At 45.1% G+C, this 21,392-nt stretch overlaps 1 protein-coding gene across 3 annotated transcripts in view; it reads left to right on the top strand.

Moving 5' to 3' along the window:
• NUFIP2 (nuclear FMR1 interacting protein 2) overlaps window positions 1–5,105 on the top strand; it is a 51,398-nt gene extending 46,293 nt beyond the window's left edge. For all 3 annotated transcript variants that reach the window (XM_029612271.1, XM_029612270.1, XM_029612269.1), the window contains exon 4: window positions 783–5,105. In XM_029612271.1, coding sequence (XP_029468131.1) covers window positions 783–835 — 53 coding nt within the window. In that variant the 3' untranslated portion in view covers window positions 836–5,105. The remainder of the gene's footprint in view (window positions 1–782) is intronic.
• Window positions 5,106–21,392: the final 16,287 nt, after the last annotated feature.

Here is a 21,392-nt window from a genome sequence, read left to right as displayed (position 1 = left end):
TCGCCTCTTTTTACCACAGGCCCTCATTTTTACATACCTGGGCTTTCTGAATCGCGCGCCCAAAAGAGTGGCCTGTGCGCACGTCGGGAGAGCTGGCGCTTGCCGGCTCTCCCGTGCATTTTTCTGTATCGGCCTGATTGTGTTGGTCCTAAATGAGTCTCCTGGGCTTGCTGAGCTCAGTCCTTTCTATAAACACAAGATGTCTCCTTGTGAAGGTAATGCCAGTACCACCCATGCATCGCTCCTTTACTTTTAGTACTGCTACAAGTCATAGCTGAACTTTCTGATAACATTTGCTAATGAAAATGTTTTTCTTATGTAGAAAGTTATCTTTGAATATAGTCTTAAGAACATATAGTGGCCATCTTCAGTAACAGCAAGGATGTTTTTTCAGTAATTTCCCATTGTCTGTATTCAGAGCCCACATATGCAAACATGGTTTCACTGGGCATGTAGGAAAGCAAAGTGACATTATTCTAACCTTCTAGTTCATTGGTCTTCTCTTGTTCTGTGCTGGCAGGCCATGGCATGAGATGGTGGTGTTGGGGAGCCCTTTGGAACATGTATTGTGTGTTTTGTGCCAAGAAGGTATATCTTGGGTAGAGAGAAGGTGCCTTTCTTGTCATGTGACACTTTAAAAAAAAAAAAAAAATTAGGAAGGCCAACATTCAGCTCATTGCTTTTTCATACTCTGAATGTTGAGCCTCAGCTCTTGAAGCTGATGATTTGGATCTGCTTCTTGTTGCATGTGCTGCTTTTTAAAACTCTTTTCTTCCTTTCAGATCCCAAAAGGATAATCACTTATGATGAAGCCATGGATCGTCCAGGTCACTGAAGGCAGCAGGACGGACTACTGCTTCTCACCTGTCTGCGGCACTGGGGCTGTTCTAGGAGAACAGATTAAAAGGCCTTCATGCTGCTTCCTGATCTTCAGTGTAGTGGAGGAATCCTCGTAGAATCATGGGATAAAACAAATATATATAAATATATATATATGTATGTATCTATATATTCATATATAGATAGATATGTGTATGACTGAAAGTAACAAACTCCTTATGGAATCAGAAAAAAATGTCAACAGACTATGGAAACAGTTATTTAATCTCTGGTACTGAGTAGAGTTTGGCGCTTCCCACCCCCACTTTAATTTTTTTTTTTTTAATAGTTATTTTAAAGAGTAAAAGCAAAGTGGTTAGTGAAATCGGACTCTAGCCACAAACCTGGTTCTAAAGTTGCTGCTGTCTTCAGTTTGGGCAGCGAAGAACCACTGGAGAGCCATCAATAGTTTACAGAGACCTCCCCAAGTCCTGCTTCAGACTTTCACAGGGAAAACAGGAGGATTCTGTAACTTTTATCTCCCCCATCTCATCATTTTTGGACTTTTGTTTTTAGACCCTGTGAGAATGTTGGTAACCGCCTGAAGCTTCTAGGTCTGTTCTCTTGTTCCAGTGAATACATCGCATGTCTTGCCAGCCAGGACTAAAGCAGCCAATCAAGTGCTGGGGGAAATCCATTGGTCTTAACATGCATCATATTTGGGAAGGGGGGGGGGGGGGGGGTTGATGAATTGGCATGGTTCAGTTCCACATTGGACTTGACAACTGACTAGTTGGCTCATGAGTGTCATTTTTAAAGAAAAAGAGAAAAAAAAAAGAAAAATGGGTAAAAGCAAAGAAAAATAAAGCAAAACAAGCAATCTGTTTAGGCTATTAATATATTAAGAAAACCTATATAAAAATACCCTCTGTGCCATTGTATAACAGGGAGTTAAAAACAAAATCTTCAAACTATGACCTTTTAACTCTAGTTGTGCCACCTTTTGCTTTCTTTCTTGCATAACAAATGTCCTTTGCTTTTTTTTGTTTAATCTGTTCTAATTGGAAACCTAAAGATGCCAGTTTGTTTCTGTCAGCTAGCTTTCACCTTGCTCTTCCTCTGTCACAAATGTTTAAAAGATCACAATAGAAGTTGCAGTGATGCCTCTGAGCTGAAGGCTTCCCATCCCCTCCCTGTCTCAGGTTGTGTACATATCTGTGTGGGTTTATGTCTCCATCTGTTCGCAAAGAACACACAGCCCTTGCAGATTAGAAAGGATGACAGGAGCTTGCTTGGGTTGGGATGTAGAGAGAAGCAGTTGTGGATTATTCATTGTTAAATCTCTGGACAAGTTCAGTGAGAACTTTTTTTGTGAAATGCTACTGGAGCCCTGTAGGTTTGGGGGGTCTTGGAGGGGGAGCAGTCTTGTTATCGGTCATTGGTGTTTTCTTTCTTTTTTTATGGGGGAGACACCAGGATCTTGACTTTTTTTTTTTATTTCTCCTTTTAGTAAGATCAGTCCTTTATGAAGTTGTCTGGTATGGAAAATCAGCCAAAATTACCTGCTAAAGAATGGATTCAATCTTGCATAGCTATGGATTGCCAGCAATGCTCCTTTTAAAGAACAAATAATTATTTGGAAGCTTATGATTGCCCTATTCCAGACCATTTTTTTTCTAGCAACTAATAAAACTAGATAATCTTACAGATGTCATGTTCCCCTTACTGCCCCGCCCCCTCCAGTGTATAATAAGATGTTTACAGGTGTACCCTGCATTGACTCTTCTTGGGCTCCCATTTTACTAGCATTGAGAGGGTGTGCTTGTTTACCAAAAGCTTGGATTGTATTAAAGTCCTCTTATCTAGTGGAAAGAGAGGCATTCCAGAGCTTCACAAGCTGGAAAGTGGCCTTTAATGACCAGGGTAGAAAGACAGATTCTTGGGAATTTAAGGCCATTTATTCCCAGATTTTGCACCTATTCTAGGTATACACATATGAAAAGCAAAGGGATGAGGAGGATGTATTAGACCTTCCTCTGGATTTGCATACTATGTCCTAGAATAGTGATTATGCTTTATTTTGTTGAGGGGTTACAGAGCATGCAGACTTTCCAGTTTGCGTTACTGTTTTTCAGCTCTGTAGTTCTGGATTTTCTTATTTTTAACCTCCTTGCATTTTCTGTAGGTTCTCTTCTTAGAGGTTGGAAATATCCCAGAATGGCAAATCCTCAGTGCCTCACGTTTAGTGTATTCCAAACAACCTTAAGGTGAAAATGGAGCATTTTCAAAATGAATGATCTCCTTTCTCCCTTCTTCACTGTTTTCCTGTTTCTGCCTTCTCTCTGGTGACAGCAGCTCTAATGATGTGTCCCACTGTTTCAGCATCCGCACCCCCAGAGTTGGGGCTTTGGGGCCAGTCAGGTCATGGGATACTTTGTTTTTTTTTCTTTTCTCTTTTTGTGCTGTCTTGTAACACTTTAATCCTTTACACTTGTCTGCATATCTTTCCTCTTCAAGTTTTCTCTCAATTCCTTACTGAGCACTTATTAAAAAAACAAATCTTAAGAGCTAATACGTCTGATCTAGCATTATTATATTTTGTGTGTGTGCGTAAATATATAAAAAGCAGTTCATATGTGATTCATTAGCACCTTGAGGTGTTGATTTTGTGAATAATTTTGTATTGCCTCAGAGTATTACGAAATACACCATCTCCATCCCTCCTTCTTGGCTGTGCTCTTCTAGGTTTCCATGACCCCTGGATAAAAGGACATGCACATACAGCAGGGTACCCATTCCTTTCTATTGTTGTTAATGCTGCTAAACTAACTTCATAGTAGCAGTATGTTTTGAAGCAGTTCCGTTTTTTTGACACTTTCCACTATGGCATAGTCTAGGTGTTTGTGTTTAAGAGAATGAGAATTAGAAACCCAGGACTGGAATAATCTTAAGATGCAGTTTTCATCTTTACGTGATGATATTTGCCTGTGTTTTGGGTGCTGGTAATAGATAGAATGTGTTGATGGAGCAGCAGCCTGCCTTCTAGATTATTCCTGGATGAATAAAGCAAGCAGCAGGCACATCCAAGCTTCACAGTGTTGACCTGTTTGAGGTATAACATTGTAATATGTGTTTTTGGAGTGTTGTTGACCTTAAGCCTACAGTGTAATGTAGAAGGGGGTCACTAAAATGGCATTCATGTACAGCACTGATTAGTAGGGCTGTGTGTGATATCTTGGGAGCTGTGGCTTCAGATGTTCTTGTCACAGTTTGGGGAATGGGAAAACTATTTGTTAATCTCCAGATTGATTCTCCTGTGTAGTGTGTCTTATACCCTATGTTCTTTTGGAAAACAGGGGACTTGTTATTTTTAGAGAAAGATAGCAAGAAGTATTTTTGTTTTCTCTTTCCTGCCAGCAGGTTTTAGATTTTGCCAGTAGGACTAATGATAGGGTAATCAAGATAAGCCTCATGCTGTAGGGACCATGCGTCCTATATACAGGATACTGAGGGCTGATTCCTGCTCTAGAGGTAGGTACACAAACTGAGCTGGAGCTTGTGAGGAGCTGCCCCAGTGTGACTAAAATTTAGCTTTTGAAACAAGTACTTTCTTTACTTTTTGTTTTGCTCCTGATCCCTATAATTCATTCTCTTGCCATGTGAATTCAAGTCATTGAAAGAGAGTGCAGCCATTGAATGGAGGGGGCAATTTTTTTTTCCTTTGAGCAATAAGGCTAACATTAAGAATCAGGAGGTCCATACTCAGAAAGCATTTAGCTGGGTTATGTCTGAGTTGGCTAGCTAAATAAATATTTGGGCAGTCATTAGCCAGCTAGAATTTAGCAGGTTAAGTTAGGAGTGTAACTGGGAGGAGTTAAGTTAGCCCGCTATGTTAACCAGCTTAATTCTGATATTCAGAGTTAGCCAGATGACTTAGCAGGCTGTCTGATTGGGCCAAAGAGCTGTCCTAAATGTAGCTGGTTATATTCCACAGTGCAGCGGCACTATTGACTATGCCTCCAAAATTAGCCAGATAAGTTTATCTGGCTAACTTTGCTAGTTGGACTGTCTGACCATGGACCTCCAGGTTTGCGTTCCAGTGGATCCTTCTGAGGTATGTTATAAATAAAGACACAAGTTCCTAATGGCGTTCCGTCCATGGTGCAATAATCTGATTTGGTTTTCTTCATTTTCCAGTGCCTCCTTTGTTTTGAGACATCTGAATATAAGTTGTGAAAGAGAGAGGTTTAAAAAAAAAAAAAAAAGTTGACCTATCAGAATTTATACATAGCATAAATTGTGTACAGCATTCCAGTTTTGACTTCTTGAAGAGTAAGAAGTATGCTTGCCTCTCTCCTTCCAGAATGATGTTCAACCCTTACTTTTAGAAGTTTATTTTTAAATGTGTTTGCCTCTGCTATCATCCTCTCTTGCCTGTGGATTATATATCTTTCACTTTACCTCTTCCTAAGGCCTTGCAGGTTTAGGCATTGAAAGTGGCTCTGTGCTTTCCCTTCTTCCCATGTATACTGAGTGCACCCTTATAGCAGTTGTCAGCAAGATAAAGGGTTTTTTGGCCCAGTTGTCCCCCCCTCCTGTGTCACCACAAACCCTACTACATCTCTGACCTCCTTGCTACCTGTCTCTGACAGGGTGCTAATCGTCACTTAATAGAGTTTGAGGTGAAAAGAACGGGTCGGCTAGTTATAGCCATGCATTTCAAGTGGTGCATTTACACAAGTATAACACAGAGAAATATGACCTATCTAGTCTGCCCAGCTGCATCAATTACTCAGGAAGTCATATAACCATGAGCCAGACTTAAGTTCAGAAGTTTTCCTGTTAGAATGCAGAAGGAAAATGGTACACAGCATCTTTTTTTGTATCAACATATACCAGGGTGATTGAGGGGCGCTTGCAACTGGCCTACTCGGCCATTCTTGATTGGTTTATTCTTTAACCTGTCTTTGTACACAGATTTCATCCTTGTCCCTTTAGTTACAGAACACGTGTGCACAAAGGGATGGATTTTCAAAGGGTTATGCGCGTAACCCCAAAATCCCACTCCTGCGCGCGCCAAGCCCTGGGACGCACATTTGTCCCGGGGGTGGGGTTAGAGCCTCCAGGCACAGCAGCCATTTGCCGCTGTGCCCGGGATCGCGGGCTGGCCATTGGCCGGCACACGAAATCTACGCCTGCCAGAGGCAGGCGCAACTTATAGGACAAAGGTAAGGGGGGGTTTTAGGTAGGGCTGGGGGATGGGTTTGGTAGGGGGAAGGTGGGGGGGGTGGAAGGAAAGTTCCCTCCGAGGCTGCTCCGATTTCGGAGCGGCCTCGGAGGGAATGGAGGAAGGCTGCATGGCTCGGCGCACGCAAGTTGCACAATTGTGCACCCCCTGCACGCACATGTTATAAAATTGGGCGTAGATTTGTGTGCGCCGGGTTGCGCACCCAAATCTACGCCCGTGCGTAGTTTTTAAAATCTGGCCCAAAGCTTTCAGAAAGAGCACCACTTTTATTTGAAAAATAAGCCCTAGACGGTTGTGTTTCTGGGCATTAAAAGTGAATCCCCAAACTTCAAATTGGCTCCTTTTCGCGTGGTAGTCCCTAGTTTCTCACTAATATCCTGCAATCTGCTCTATCATCTTTTATGACTGTATAGGACTGTTCTCACCCACAAGGTCTCTGACCTGGTTATAAGGGGTTTTGAGTTTTTAAGCTATTTGCTTGCCTTCATAATTACTTAGAATTTTGGAAATTTTAAAAACAACCAAAAAAAAAATTTGTTAAATTGTATGTGTGTTATGTATTGAATGAATGGGGTGAATTTGGTTTTTCATGGCCACTTGAAAAAGAAACAAAAAATATTTTCAGTACTGTTGAATGAGACACAAGTAGTGATACTTGACTGATAATTGCAGTTTGTTAGTAGAATTCTGCCACCAGAGCATCCTGTCGTAAGGGAGCAATCCTGATTTTAAGGTATCTGTGATGTCTGCTCCTCAAAAAACTGTGAGATATAGTAGGAATGTTACAATTACAATGTGAGGGGCTGTTCCATGCATACTATTGCAGGTCAAAGTATACGTATGCAACACTCTTCCTGTGTGTGTGTGTGGGGGGGGGGGCAGATTTGCTAAATTATCATTGTTTTGGTGCTTTGTCACACACTGCAGCAGATTCCTCTTATATGCATGTACCTGGGTGCTCAGGGAAGTGTACTCAGCAGTGTTTATCACTGTTGATATTTGCAGTTCTCTATGAGCAGAGCACATAGGTAGATGTGGTTCAAGGCACAGTATGTTCAGAATAATTACTGTCTAGCTGATTCTGCATTTGGGTAACAGAGCTGTTGAATGCTATTAAATGCTTCTTATACCAGTTAAGAAAATGTAGTGCAAATCACTAAGCTGCAGTACATTGGTGATTGTACATACGAGAGGAACTGTCTGCAGTTTAGTATTTCAGATTTTTGATGCCTGTTGGTGTCTGTCTTATTAAAGGGGCTGTTTACCAGAGATGAGTGGAGAGAGGGACCAGGCTGCTAAAGGTCTGCTTTTCAGAATTCTTGCAGCTTTCCTGGCCCATGTTCACTCAGGCTACTGTGGCAGAAAGTGCTGGTATTTGAAATGGTATTTGTTTTACTTGCCACACTTGGATTTTTCTTCCTCATGGCATCCTGGATTCTGGTAAACTTTGGGTGCTATTTATTAAATATCTGTTTCTGCCCCCTCTTTCCCCTATCTCCTTGGAGGTTGTGAGATCACTTCCTGTAAATGCTGCTATTGGCCCTGAGAAGGGAAATGCATGGGATGTGTAGTAATGTCAGTGTTTAGAATGCAGGATGCCATTGGAATGGTGAGGAGAGCAGAAGTTGAAGTGATCTGAGCACGGTCTCTCTTGTGCCCCTGTGGGATGCAGGGCACTCTGGAGAGGCTTCAGATTTCTGTTCTCCAAGCTGGACCTCTACTGGCACTCTGTGGTGAACACTGAGTAGCAGGTGAAAGTCCCAACAGCCTCTTCCTCCCTCCCCAACACATCCATATATATATATATTTTTTTCAATCCATTGTCCTTGGGGTACAGTCTGCCTTAAAGGATTATGCACTTCCTAATGGCATTCTGGAAGTAACTGGTGTGATCAATGTTCCTTCTAAGCTGTGCACATGCACACAAGTCAAGAACCTTGCGCACACAGCAAAACATAGCATGCACAATAAATCCTGATGATATTTGCATTATACTTACTTATAGTGCACAATTTTTAATCTGGCTTAAAAAGAGTTGCACAAAAAAATTTTGGTGCATGCAGTCTTTCAAAAATTTGAGGGAACATTAGGAGTGGTGGGTCTGGGCCATGCAGTTTCTTGGCCACCAGTGAAGAGAGAACGAAATGTGAAGACCCCCAGCCCCCTAATAGATGAGAGGAACCACACTCTGTCAGAGCTATTGACAGGACTCCACTTGTTATGTAGCATCATCATGACAAGTTTGCACATTATGAATTATGCTGCTAGGGTAAAATGTGCACCCTTTTATTCTGCCTTACAGCTTTCAAAGCATGCACACTCCATATAGCAGTATTCACTCTCTGAAGCCTTACTTATCAGGAATGTCTTTCCTTAACATGTCCCTATCCTCTGCCTGATTTGGTGGGATAACTGTACACCTTAAATAAAATTTCAATGCAGTGTTCATGTTGCATTCTTGTACTGAATAGTCCCTTTCGCTCCCCCCATCCCCTGCAGTAGGCACTACATGTTCCAGAGGTGAATCCTGCTGTGTGGTTGCATGCATTGTTGCTAGAGATTATCTGGATCTGCTTTAGTCTGAAGTTACTGGAGTATTGAAAAATATGTAGGGAAAAAAAAATCATACTTTTCTTACTGTAGACCTCCAGTACTGCTGTCCTTGGTAGGTCTGCTTCAGGCGTATTTGTCCTCATATGGCTTACCTGCCTGTACTACTATTGGTCCCATTCATGGGAGAATAAGGAATTAAAGGGAATCCTTTTTCTGCCCTTATTCCTAGAGAGAAGAGTTGTGCATATGGATTTCTGCATCTGGCATACTCTGTGTGTGCCTGTAGTAACATATCTCTTTGAAACAGGACAGAATTGTGTTTTCATGTGAAAACATTTAATTGCATATTTGTTATGAAAAACTGATTTTGATGATTTTTGCAACTGAAAACATACTTTACTAGGTAATGTGAAAATCCCATATTCTAATGAGATTCATTTTATTGTTTCTATACATAAGAATGAATATGCCTCTGCCTGCCTTTTTGATTTAAATTGTTTTCCCCCTTTGTCTGTATTAAATAGTTTAATCCTGAAAGTGTTAAATGAAAATTTTTTGTGTGTGTACCACCACTGCATTGGGGAATGATCCTCCAGCTTGTCAGGGTGTTGGGAGTTGTTTTGCAAAATGCTGCATGTTTGTTATGTGAGTTGCCACCACAGGATAAGAGAGTGTGACTCACAGCCAAGTGGAGCTGCTTCTTCAGATGAAGCCAGTGCTGCCATGATAAATATATATCAGCACTTATATAATGTTGCAGACTTTCTCTTTCCTAAGTAGATCTTGTTTTCCGTCTATAAGCAGGCTGAATTAGCCATGATCTGTGGTGATGTCATCCAGCGGCACTGATTAGATTCATCTTTCCAAGCTAGTAGAGCTTGCCCAGTAGAGCTTTGAGCTCTACTGGGCATGTGCAGGAGTTTTCGCACAAGTGTTGCCTCATAATCCTGCTCAGTCTTTTTGTGACCAAGCTAGAGCACGGATGGCTACTCAGTCTCTCCTGATTTGTCTCTTCAGTTTTCTCTCCTCACAGGACAAGCAGGATGGTAGTCCTCGCATATGGGTGACATCATCAGGATGGAGCCCAATCACGGAAAACTTCTGTCAAAGTTTCCAGAACTTTGACTGGCCCCTACGGGGCATGCCCAGCATGGCACTAACCCTGCAGCCAGCAGGGGTCCCCTCTCAGTCTTCTTTTTTCCGCGCAGCAGTAGCCTCGCGGTTTAGGAGCTCTGAAAAGATTCCTGACAGGAATTTTCCTCACGGAGTTAATTAAAATTAGATTGTCCCGCAGGGGTCCCCCCTCTAACTTTTCTCAGGTCGCGGTACTCCGGTAGGTTTTTCACCGTTTTTCGTCGATTACCGTCGAGTTTGGCCCTCGCGGCCTACTGGCCGTCGACCGTACCGCGGCTCGATTTTTCTATGGCCATGGCATCGGGGTTTCGTCGGTGCCCGGACTGCACTCGCACCATGTCTATCACAGACCCTCATGGAGTCTGTGTAATGTGTTTAGGCCATGAGCATGATGTCCTGACTTGCACCAAATGTGCCCTCATGACACCAAAAGGTCACAAAGCCAGAATGAAGATGGGACTTCTTTTCCGTGTTCACACCCCGACGCTGTCCATCGCATCGACATCATCAGAGCCAGCACTGTCAAAGTCGCACCAGCATCGACAACCGTCCGGTGACTGCCCGCCATCGACTCCCGTTTCTCCCCCTCAAGATTGAGGGATCGTAGGGAGAAACATTGCCATCGGCATCGTAAGTTTCGGACTGTCGAGGGAACGAAATCATCGACCTCGCCACCGAGCCACCATCGAAGAAGCCCCGTCCAGGAACGGCACCGACCATCGAGGCCACCCTCACCCGATCGGGGTTTGGGAGTCGCAATTCCGCCTGTAAAGGTGGTCCCCTCCGACTGTGCCTCAGCCTCCCTCTTCCGTCACGGAGCCGGGGCTGATTGCCCCAGGTCTCCGGGAAGAACTGGACCGGCTGGTCCAGGAGGCCATCGACAAGGTGATGCAATGACTCCAGGTTCCTCCGGCACCGAGAGTGGAACCGGTCATCGACCCGATTCCAGCAGCGCTGGCACCGCTGCTATCCCGGATGGAGGCACTCATGACTGCCCTTCCACCAGTGATTCCCGGGTCTCCGATGGCTCCGGTGCGCTCCCCGATGACAGCTTCATCGGGAGGAGAAACACCGTTCCGCATTCCTCCTTCGGGGGTACTGCCTCAGCCATCGATGCCATGTCGTCCCTCGCCACTGATTCATTCATCGGGGGCGATACTCACATCAGCGCCTTCGATGCCGGCACCGATGCCCCCCAAGGCGTGCACGGTGCCCCCGGTGATTCCTTCTCTGAAACCCTGCCTGACCAATTCCAAGAACATCTTCAAATCCTTGTCAACAAGGGGTTTGAGGCAGGAAAGCATGAGATAAGAACAGCTTACGATATCTTCGACACCTCCACTAGAGTGTCTGCAACTGCCATTTCGGCAAGATGCTTGGCCTGGCTCAAGTCTTCTGACCTTCGCCCAGAAGTACAAGACAGGCTCTCTGACCTGCCCTGTATAGGAGATAATCTGTTCGGTGAACAGATTCAGCAAATAGTGGCTGAATTAAAGGACCATCATGAGACCCTCAAACAGCTCTCATCGATACCTTCTGACTTCCCTTCTGGACAGCCCTTCAAGAAGGACTCTAAGAAGTCATTCTTCCGCCCAAGGAAGTACTATCCTCCACCAACAAGGTCCCGAGTTACGAGGCCTTATCAAAAAGCTCAGTCTCGCCAGCCCCGGAAGCAAAAGCCACAAGCAGCTCCCCAGCCTGATTCCTCTGCCAGGCATACCAGTGGGAGGTCGATTGTGCCACTTTTACGGCATGTGGCAATCAATCACAACTGACCAATGGGTGCTAGCAATCATTGCTCAGGGTTATCACCTGAACTTTCTTGCTCTTCCACCAGAATCACCACCTCTACAAGTGTGGAAAGTAACCAACCACTCTGTCCTTCTGGAGCAGGAGGTTTCTTTTCTTCTCCAGTTAAGGGCAATAGAACCTGTTCCTCTTTTGCAAAAAGGCCTAGGGTTCTATTCCCGGTACTTTTTGATCCCCAAAAAAATCCGGGGGGCTTCGTCCAATTCTGGACCTACGTGCCCTCAACAAGTACCTCCAGCGGGAAAAGTTCAAGATGGTAACCTTGGGCTCGCTTCTACCTCTTCTACAAAGAGGAGACTGGCTCTGCTCTCTGGACCTCCAGGACGCGTACACCCACATTGCGATAGCTCCAGCTCATCGCAAGTACCTCAGGTGTTTAGTAGGCCCAAGGCACTATCAATACTGGGTGCTTCCATTCGGCCTAGCATCGGCACCACGAGTCTTTACCAAATGTCTCGTGGTTGTCGCAGCCTTTCTCAGGAAAGAAGGTGTTCACGTCTACCCCTATCTAGATGACTGGTTAATCAGGGCCCCAACCCAGCAAGCCGCTCGGTTGTCCCTGGATTTGACCCTACACACTCTAATTTCTCTAGGATTTCTCGTCAATTACGAGAAATCCTATTTAGTCCCATCTCAAACCTTGTCGTTCATTGGGGCAGACTTGGACACCTTACAGGCAAAAGCCTTTCTACCTCAACGAGTGCAAACCCTTGTGTCCCTCGCTCATCAGTTGCAGTCTCAGTATACAGCAACAGCTCGGCAATTCTTTGTCCTTCTCGGACACATGGCGTCCTCAGTCCATCTCACACCAATGGCCCGCCTGGCCATGAGAGTCATGCATTGGACTCTGAGGTCACAATGGATTCAAGCGACTCTGCCTCTGTCAACCATTGTCCACATCACCGATGCACTCCGTCTGTCTCTCGCCTGGTGGAAAGATCAGAACAATCTCCTCCAGGGACTGCCTTTTCACCTACCAGATCCTCAACTCATTCTCGCCACCACTTCCAACCTCGGGTGGGGAGCTCATGTGAACGATCTACAGTCACAAGGATTTTGGTCTCCAGAGGAAGCCAAACACCAGATAAATTTCCTGGAGCTTCGAGCAATGCGATATGCTCTCAGAGCTTTTCAGGATTGCCTATCAAATCACGTCATCCTGATTCAGACGGACAACCAGGTGGCCATGTGGTACATCAACAAGCAGGGAGGCACAGGCTCCTTCCTTCTGTGTCAGGAAGCTGCGAAGATTTGGGCGGAAGCACTCTCCCACTCGATGTACCTCAGGGCCACCTATTTGCTGGGAGTGCACAATGTCTTGGCAGACAAACTGAGTCGTGTCTTCCAACCGCACGAGTGGTCTCTCAATCCCTCGGTAGCGACCTCTCTCTTCCAGCAATGGGGTCATCCCCAAATAGACCTCTTTGCGTCCCCTCAGAACCACAAAGTGGACAATTACTGCTCCCTCATTCGGAGCGAACGTTCTCAGCCCAGAGATGCATTCTCCCTCTCGTGGGCAACCGGTCTGCTTTATGCATTCCCTCCACTTCCTCTTCCCTTGAAGACTCTCGTGAAGCTCCGTCAGGACAAGGGAACCATGATACTGATAGCACCTCACTGGCCTCGCCAAGTATGGTTTCCCATACTCCAGGATCTCTCCATCTGCAGGCACATTCCCTTGGGAACGCACCCGCTTCTGATCACTCAGAACGACTGATGTCTACGCCATCCCAATCTTCAGGCCTTGTCCCTGACGGCATGGATGTTGAAAGGTTAATTCTTCAACCACTTAACCTTTCAGATTCGGTTTCTCGTGCCTTCCACAAGAAAATCTTATTCCTATAAATGGAAAAGGTACACATCATGGTGCACCTCGTAGTCCCTTGATCCCTTTTCCTGTCCAATCCCAAGGTTTTTGGACTAACTCTGGCATTTATCAGAATCAGGTCTAAAGACCTCTTCCATCAGAATGCATGTCAGTGCGGTAGGCGCCTTCCATAAAGGTGTCGGGGATGTCCCTATATCGGTACAACCCCTCGTAACGCGTTTTCTTAAAAGGCTTGCTCCATATCAAGCCACCTTTACGTCCTCCGGCCCCTTCTTGGGACCTTAATCTGGTTCTCGGGCGGCTCATGAAACCACCATTCGAACCTCTTCACTCCTGTGACCTAAAATATCTCACATGGAAAGTGATTTTCCTTTTGGCTATCACTTCAGCTTGCAGGGTTAGTGAGTTACAGGCCCTAGTTACCTATCCGCCTTACACTAAACTCCTGCAGGACCGGGCAGTACTCCGCACTCACCCTAAGTTTTTGCCTAAGGTAGTTTCGGAGTTTCACATTAATCAATCCATCATACTACCTATCTTCTTTCCCAGGCCCCACTCCAACCCAGGGGAACAGGCTCTGCATACCCTCGACTGTAAATTGGCTCTAGCGTTCTACCTAGACCGTACTGTTGCCCACAGGAAGAGCACTCAGTTATTCGTCTCTTTCCATCCCAACAAATTAGGGCAACCTGTGGGTAAGCAGACTCTCTCCTCCTGGTTGGCGGACTGCATATCTTTTTGCTATCAGCAAGCTGGCATTCCTTTCCAAGACCGTGTTAAAGCACACTCTGTGAGGGCCATGGCGACTTTAGTGGCACACCTACGATCGGTGCCGCTTCCTGACATTTGCAGGGCTGCCACCTGGAGCTCTCCCCACACTTTTGCAGCCCACTATTGTTTGGACAAAGCCGGAAGACAAGATTCCATCTTCGGCCAATCTGTCCTGCGTAACCTAATTCAAAGTGACGTACCAACACCCTTCTGCCTGCCCGGTGGGGTTCAGGATGCCCTCTACCAAATTCCACCCCAGTTGTTGTGCCTGTTGCATGCCGTTGGGTACATTTTGGTGCATGTTCGGACATCCTCAGCACGATACTCACCCATATGTGTGAGGACTAGCATCCTGCTTGTCCTGTGAGAAAGCAAATGTTGCTTACCTGTAACAGGTGTTCTCACAGGACAGCAGGATATTAGTCCTCACGAAACCCACCCGCCGCCCCACGGTGTTGGGTTCGTAACGTTTTGTTTCATTTTTTCGGCACTGCCTGTAGCTATCAAATAAGACTAAGGGGGGACCCCTGCTGGCTGCAGGGTTAGTGCTATGCTGGGCATGTCCTGTAGGGGCCAGTCAAATTTCTGGAAACTTTGACAGAAGTTTTCTGTGATTGGGCTCCATCCTGATGATGTCACTCATATGTGAGGACTAACATCCTGCTGTCCTGTGAGAACACCTGTTACAGGTAAGCAACATTTGCTTTCTTGTTGCCTCACTGCCTCAGCAGCACCCCCACCAGCACTTTTAGTTTAATTAAAAAGCAAAACAAAACACCGGAGAAACACTTCTAGTCAGTGTGCAGCCTATCCTGGAGGTTCATGTTCAAGGATGCTTGTAATGTTTTTATTGGATTGCTTTTCTTTCTTTTAATATGTTTTAAATTTATATGTATTCTTTTACTTGCCATATTTTATTATTGCCATTGTTTTAATATGCATGTTACTGGTTGTAAACCACCTTGGCATATGCCATATATACATTTTAAATAGTGGAAACAATTGAGAGCCGGTGTCAATCAGCCGGAAGCTGCAGCAAATCCTTGTCCTGGAATGCTGCTGCTTCTGCTGCCCTTTGTAGTCACTTAAGCCAAGTTTTTTCAAAAACCCCTCCTTCCCCTCAGCCTGGAGCTACGAGGCTGGACAGCTGCCATGCATAGACATCAAAATGGAGACACTGATGGAGCCTCTTCGTGTGTCAAAACAGCATAAGCACCAGGATGTGTTAGTGCTGTTGGCTGTAATATTAGCACAGAATATTTAAACAATTGGTTTCTTGGTCAATCTTTATTATAATTTTAATGCACCATATGTTTATAACTCAATACTAAAATAATTTTGTGGGACCAATACCAACAGAGTCTGTATGTCAATCATACCCAACATGGGAAGGTCACATTACTTTATTATTATATCCTCAAATATTTCTTTGAATTTTTTGATATTTCTAGTAAAAACAATAAATATTGCCACGGGAAAGTGAAGTGTCTCAATAGAGAATTCTCTGAAAGTAAATTTAGGCAGACATCAGCAGCTCTTAGCTCCTAGTAAAGTCCCAATAGGATCACATGAAAATCAGCAACGCTGTAATACTTAGCTCAAAATGGAATCATAGTGAAGTCCCGACGTGATCACGTTTCGGACCACCTGGTCCTGCTTCAGGGGTCAAATCCTCTTAATCCTCCAGAGAGGAGCAACATTCAAATCCACAAATCTTCCCAAACTGGCAACTGAAAAGGCGTCTTGCAAAATCCTTCGGCGGTCTGATTTCAGACCCGCTAATTAAACATGGCAAAATTGCAGGGTATTTATACTTCCTCCGGACGTGACGTCAAGCAACATGTCAATCAAATTCTACGCGAGATAGAGTCTTCAATAAGGTCGTCTAAATTGTACAATCCTTGCGATAGGAAGTTCCCAATCAAGCCGACGAAGGATTTTGCAAGACGCCTTTTCAGTTGCCAGTTTGGGAAGATTTGTGGATTTGAATGTTGCTCCTCTCTGGAGGATTAAGAGGATTTGACCCCTGAAGCAGGACCAGGTGGTCCGAAACGTGATCACGTTGGGACTTCACTATGATTCCATTTTGAGCTAAGTAGTACAGCGTTGCTGATTTTCATGTGATCCTATTGGGACTTTACTAGGAGCTAAGAGCTGCTGATGTCTGCATAAATTAAGCTTTCAGAGAATTCTCTGTTGAGACACTTCACTTTCCCGTGGCAATATTTATTGTTTTTACTAGAAATATCAAAAAATTCAAAGAAATATTTGAGGATATAATAATAAAGTAATGTGACCTTCCCATGTTGGGTCTGATTGACATACAGACTCGGTTGCTATTGGTCCCACAAAATTATTTTAGTATTGAGTTATATACATATGGCGCATTAAAATTATAATAAAGATTGACCAAGAAACCAATTGTTTAAATATTCTGTACTTGTACTTAAGGTTTCTAGAGTACTAGGTTGGGCTGATTTTGTTGTGATTTATATCGTATTGGCTGTAATATTAGCACCGGGGTGGGGGGGGGAGAAGAAGACCTCGATGCATCAGTGATGCACAGGGCATCAACATGCCTGATGCACGGTAGATTGGAGCACTGAATACAAGCTGCATCAATACACCCAACACATGGTGCATTGAAGCACTCCTGCGGTGCATCAGCCTCATGCACATAACATGAAATGGCTCTGCGCACGCAGCACCTGACACAACCATAGATGCATCGTGCAGCTCTTATTGCATATGGATCTTTCGATGCATTCAATCCCCTTTACAAATCAGAGTTCTATAATCTGTTCCTCCATGTCCATCTTCAGTCATTCAGCCGCCGCCTCTCGTGACTTCAAGATGACAAAATCAGGGAAGCATATCTCAGCTCCTGTACTAACTGTTTTGCTTCATGAACAGACTGCAGTCTCTGCAAGGCTTTGAGCTTGAAATAATGAGTGCTGCCCTATCCGCTCAGCTCTACAGCTGATCCAGAGTTTTTATGATTTTATTTGTATACCATCACGCTGTCTATAATCATGGTGGTTCTCAACAAAGTTAAAACCAACACAACATAATTATAATACTTAACAAATATATCATAGAATCTCTATTTTCATGGCTTTTGGTGTTTCACAGCTTCTTATATTTCCACTCTCTTATCAAGATAGAATTACTTTTGCTCAGTTATTATACTTCATTACTGCTCTCATAGGCCCATTTAACAAGCTATGTCTTAAGATCCTTTTAAACAGCTTCAGGTCTTTAGCTGATCTTAATTCACATGGTATTGAGTTCCGTGGTTGTGGCCGTGCCACGAAAGAAGCTCACATACCTCACTCAAATGCGCAGATCGTAAGAATGGAACAGTTAAAAGAACTTTATTTGCTGAACGCAGCTTCTTTTCAGGCGTATGCAAATGTAAAGATGCATTTAGCCAATCTGAAATGTTGAATTTATAATTTTGTATATTATACATAATGCTTTGTATTCTGAATTTGATGGGCAGAAATCAGTATTGGAATGTTGTGATATATTTTTTGTTACCTGTTAAAACTCGAGCAGTAGCATTTTGTCAGTTGTAGTGGTCTAATTTTGTTGGCCGGTAGCCCTAATAATAAAGCATTACAGTAGTCTATAATAGCAAAAATGAAAGTTTGAAGTACCATTCACAAGTCATTTTGATGTAGCATATGCAATTTGTTGACCCTGTTCCTTATTATGTTTCTTCATGGTGAGATTAGTATCAATTGTCACTTCTAAGTCACGAGCTTATTCAATCAGCTCTATTTGAGTGGAGTCTATCATAAAATAATTTGATGTACTGATAGGGATTTTTTTAAATTTAACAATAGTATTTCAGAGGTTTGCTTATTAAGCATCAGTTTCTTGTTCACTACCAATTGTATAGCTGTAAACTGTATTCTCATAGGACAAGCAAGAGGGTAGTCCTCACATATGTGTGACATCACAGGATGGAGCCCCTACTGGGCATGCCCAGCATGGCACTAACCCTGCAGCCAGCAGGGGTCCCCCTTCAGTCTTCTTTTTTCCGCGCAGCAGTAGCCTCGTGATAAAGGAGCTCTGTAGAGATTCCTGACAGGAATTTTCCTCACGGAATTACCAAAAGTCAATTTGCCCCACAGGGGTCCCTCCTTTAACTTTTTTCAGTCCGCGGTACTCTGGTAATTTTTTTTTTTTACCCGTTTTCAGTCTATTACCGTCGAGTTTGGCACTTGCGGCCTACTGGCCGTCGACCGTACCGTGGCTCGATTTTTGCCGTAGCGTCAGGGTTCCGTCGGTGCCTGGACTGTAATCGCACCATGTCCATCACAGATCCCCATAAAGTCTGTGTTATGTGTCTCGGACGCGAGCACGATGTCTTGACCTGCACCAAATGTGCCCTTATGACACCGAAAGGTTGCAAGGCCAGAATGGAGAAGATGGAACTTCTCTTCCATGCTCAAACCCCGACTCCATCCATTGCATCGACATCATCAGAACTAGCACTGTCAACTTTGCGCCAGCATTGACCACCGGCTGGTGACCGTCCAGCATTGATGACATCTCTGCCTTCGATACCCTCTACTCCCCCTCAGGACAGAGGGGATCATAGAGACAAACATCGACACCGTAAGTCTCGGGCCATCGAGGAAGCGAAATCATCGACCTCGCCATTGTCTGAGCTGCTGTCAAAAAAAAACCCTGTCCAGTAAGGGCACCAGCGTTTTCGGCGACTGGGTCACCGAGGCATCCCTCGCCCGACAGGGGATCGGGAGCCGCGACTCCGCCTTTAATGGTGGTCCCTCCGGCTATGCCTCTGCCTCCTTCTTCTGTTCCGGAGCCGAGGCTGCTTGCTCCAGGTTTCAGAGAAGAACTGGACCGGATGGTTTAGGAGGCCATCGACAAGGTGATGCAGCAACTTCAGATTCCTCCGACACTGGTACTGACTGCGGAACCGTCCACCGACCTGGTTCCGGCAGCATTAGCACCGCTGCCCTCCAGGATGGAAGCGCTCATTGCCGCTTTTCCACCGATGGACCCCGGGTCGCCGATGGCTCCAGTGCCCTCCCCGCTTACATTGTCATTGGGAGGAGAAAAACCGTTTCGCATCCCTCCAGCGGGAGTTCTGCCTCAGCCATCGACGCCGACATGTCCCTTACCACCGATCCAATCATTGGTGCTGATACGTCCGTTGGCGCCACTGAGCCATCCATCGATGCCCTCTATGCCTGCGCCAGTGCCTCCGATAATTCCTCAGATTCCTTTGGAGCATAGGCCAGGACTTTCAGGTATCCCACCACCCCGTCCCCCTCTACTTCCTAGAGGGACAGGTGCTGATCCTTATGATACCTGGATTGATGATTCCTCGCCAGACACCTATGATTTACCTTCACCACCTTCACCCACTGAAAGTAGGAAGGGTTCTCCTCCAGAGGACCTTTCCTTTATAAACTTTGTGAAGGAAATGTCTGAATTGATTCCCTTCCACTTGCAGACTGAACAGGATGACAGATAGCAGTTGATGGAGTTGCTCCAATTGTTGGATGCTCCTAAAGAAATAATCTCCATTCCTATCCACCAGGTTCTTCTAGATCTCCTCAAGAAGAACTGGGAACATCCTGGATCCATTGCTCCAGTGCATAGAAAGGCTGACACTACCTACTTGGTGCAGTCAGCTCCAGGCTTTCAGAAAACTCAATTGGATCACCAATCTGTAGTTGTTGAATCTGCACAAAAGAGATCAAAGCCTCACACTTCTTCCCCCCTGGCAAGGTACAGAGGTTTCTAGATGCTATTGGACGCAGAGTATTCCAAGGCTCAATGCTCATCTCCCGGATTACCGCTTATCAGCTCTATATGACCCAATATAATAGGGTCATTTTTAAGCAGATTGAAGACTTGACAGATACCCTGCCTCAACAATTCCAAGATCAGCTTCAAACCCTAGTAAACAAGGGTTTTGAGGCAGGCAAGCATGAGATCAGATCATCCTATAATATCTTCGATACTGCTACCAGAGTGTCTGCAGCAGCTATTTCGGCAAGGAGATGGGCCTGGCTCAAGTCTTCTGACCTTCGCCCTGAGGTACAAGACAGGTTATCTGACCTACCCTGTGTGGGTGATATCCTATTTGGAGAGCAGATTCAACGAACAGTGGTGGAGCTTAAGGACCATTATGAGACTCTCAGACAGCTCTTTGATTCCTCTTGACTACTCTTCAAAACAGCCCTTCCGAAAGGACTCTAAGAAGTCCTCCTTCCGGCCAAAGAAGTCCTACCCGCCACCATCCAGATCCCGTGCCACGAGACCTTTTCAAAAAGCCCAGTCTCATCAGACATGAAAACAAAAGCCACAAGCAGCTCCTGAGCCAGGGCCTGCTTCAGGTTTTTGACTTCCACTTAGAGAGCAGCAGCCAGATTCCACTGCCTCACTTACCAGTGGGAGGTCGATTGTGCCACTTCCACAACATATGGCTCTCAATCACCTCAGACCACTGGGTACTGGCGATAATTGTTCAGGGTTACCATCTAAACTTTCTCTCCCTGCCACCAGACTCCCCACCTCTACCGATGTGGAGAACATATCATTCCAGCCTTCTGGATCAAGAGGTCTTCCTCCTCCTCCTCCAGTCCAAAGCAATAGAACCTGTATCCTACTGTCAGCAGGGCCTAGGGTTCTATTCCCGGTACTTTCTAATCCCCAAAAAATCGGGAGGCGTTCGTCCTATCCTGGACCTACGGGCCCTCAAGTACCTCCAGAGAGAGAAGTTCAAGATGGTAACCTTAGGCTTGCTTCTTCCTCTTCTACAAAGAGAGGACTGGCTCTGCTCTCTGGACCTCCAGGACGCATACACTCATATTGCGATAACCCATCTCATTGCAAATACCTGAGGTTTTTAGTAGGCCCCAAGCACTATCAATACCGCGTGCTTCCATTCGGCCTAGCATCTGCGCCACGAGTCTTCACAAAATGCCTCGTAGTAGTTGCAGCCTTCCTCAGGACCCAAGGTGTACACGTCTATCCCTATCTAGATGACTGGTTAATCAGGGCTCCCACTCAGCAAGCTGCTCTGTCGTCCCTCAATCTAACCTGACACACTCTAATTTCATTAAGATTTCTCGTCAACTACGACAAATCCTACTTGGTCCCATCTCAAACCTTATTCATTGGGGCAGACTTGGACACCTGCAGGCAAAGGCTTTTCTGCCTCGACAGCAAGCTCTCATTCTCGTG

This window comes from Rhinatrema bivittatum, chromosome 8 (assembly GCF_901001135.1).
Source record: "Rhinatrema bivittatum chromosome 8, aRhiBiv1.1, whole genome shotgun sequence".
NCBI lineage: Eukaryota > Metazoa > Chordata > Amphibia > Gymnophiona > Rhinatrematidae > Rhinatrema > Rhinatrema bivittatum.
Note: the sequence above shows the minus strand (reverse complement) of the source record. Positions and strands in the feature narration are given on the sequence as shown.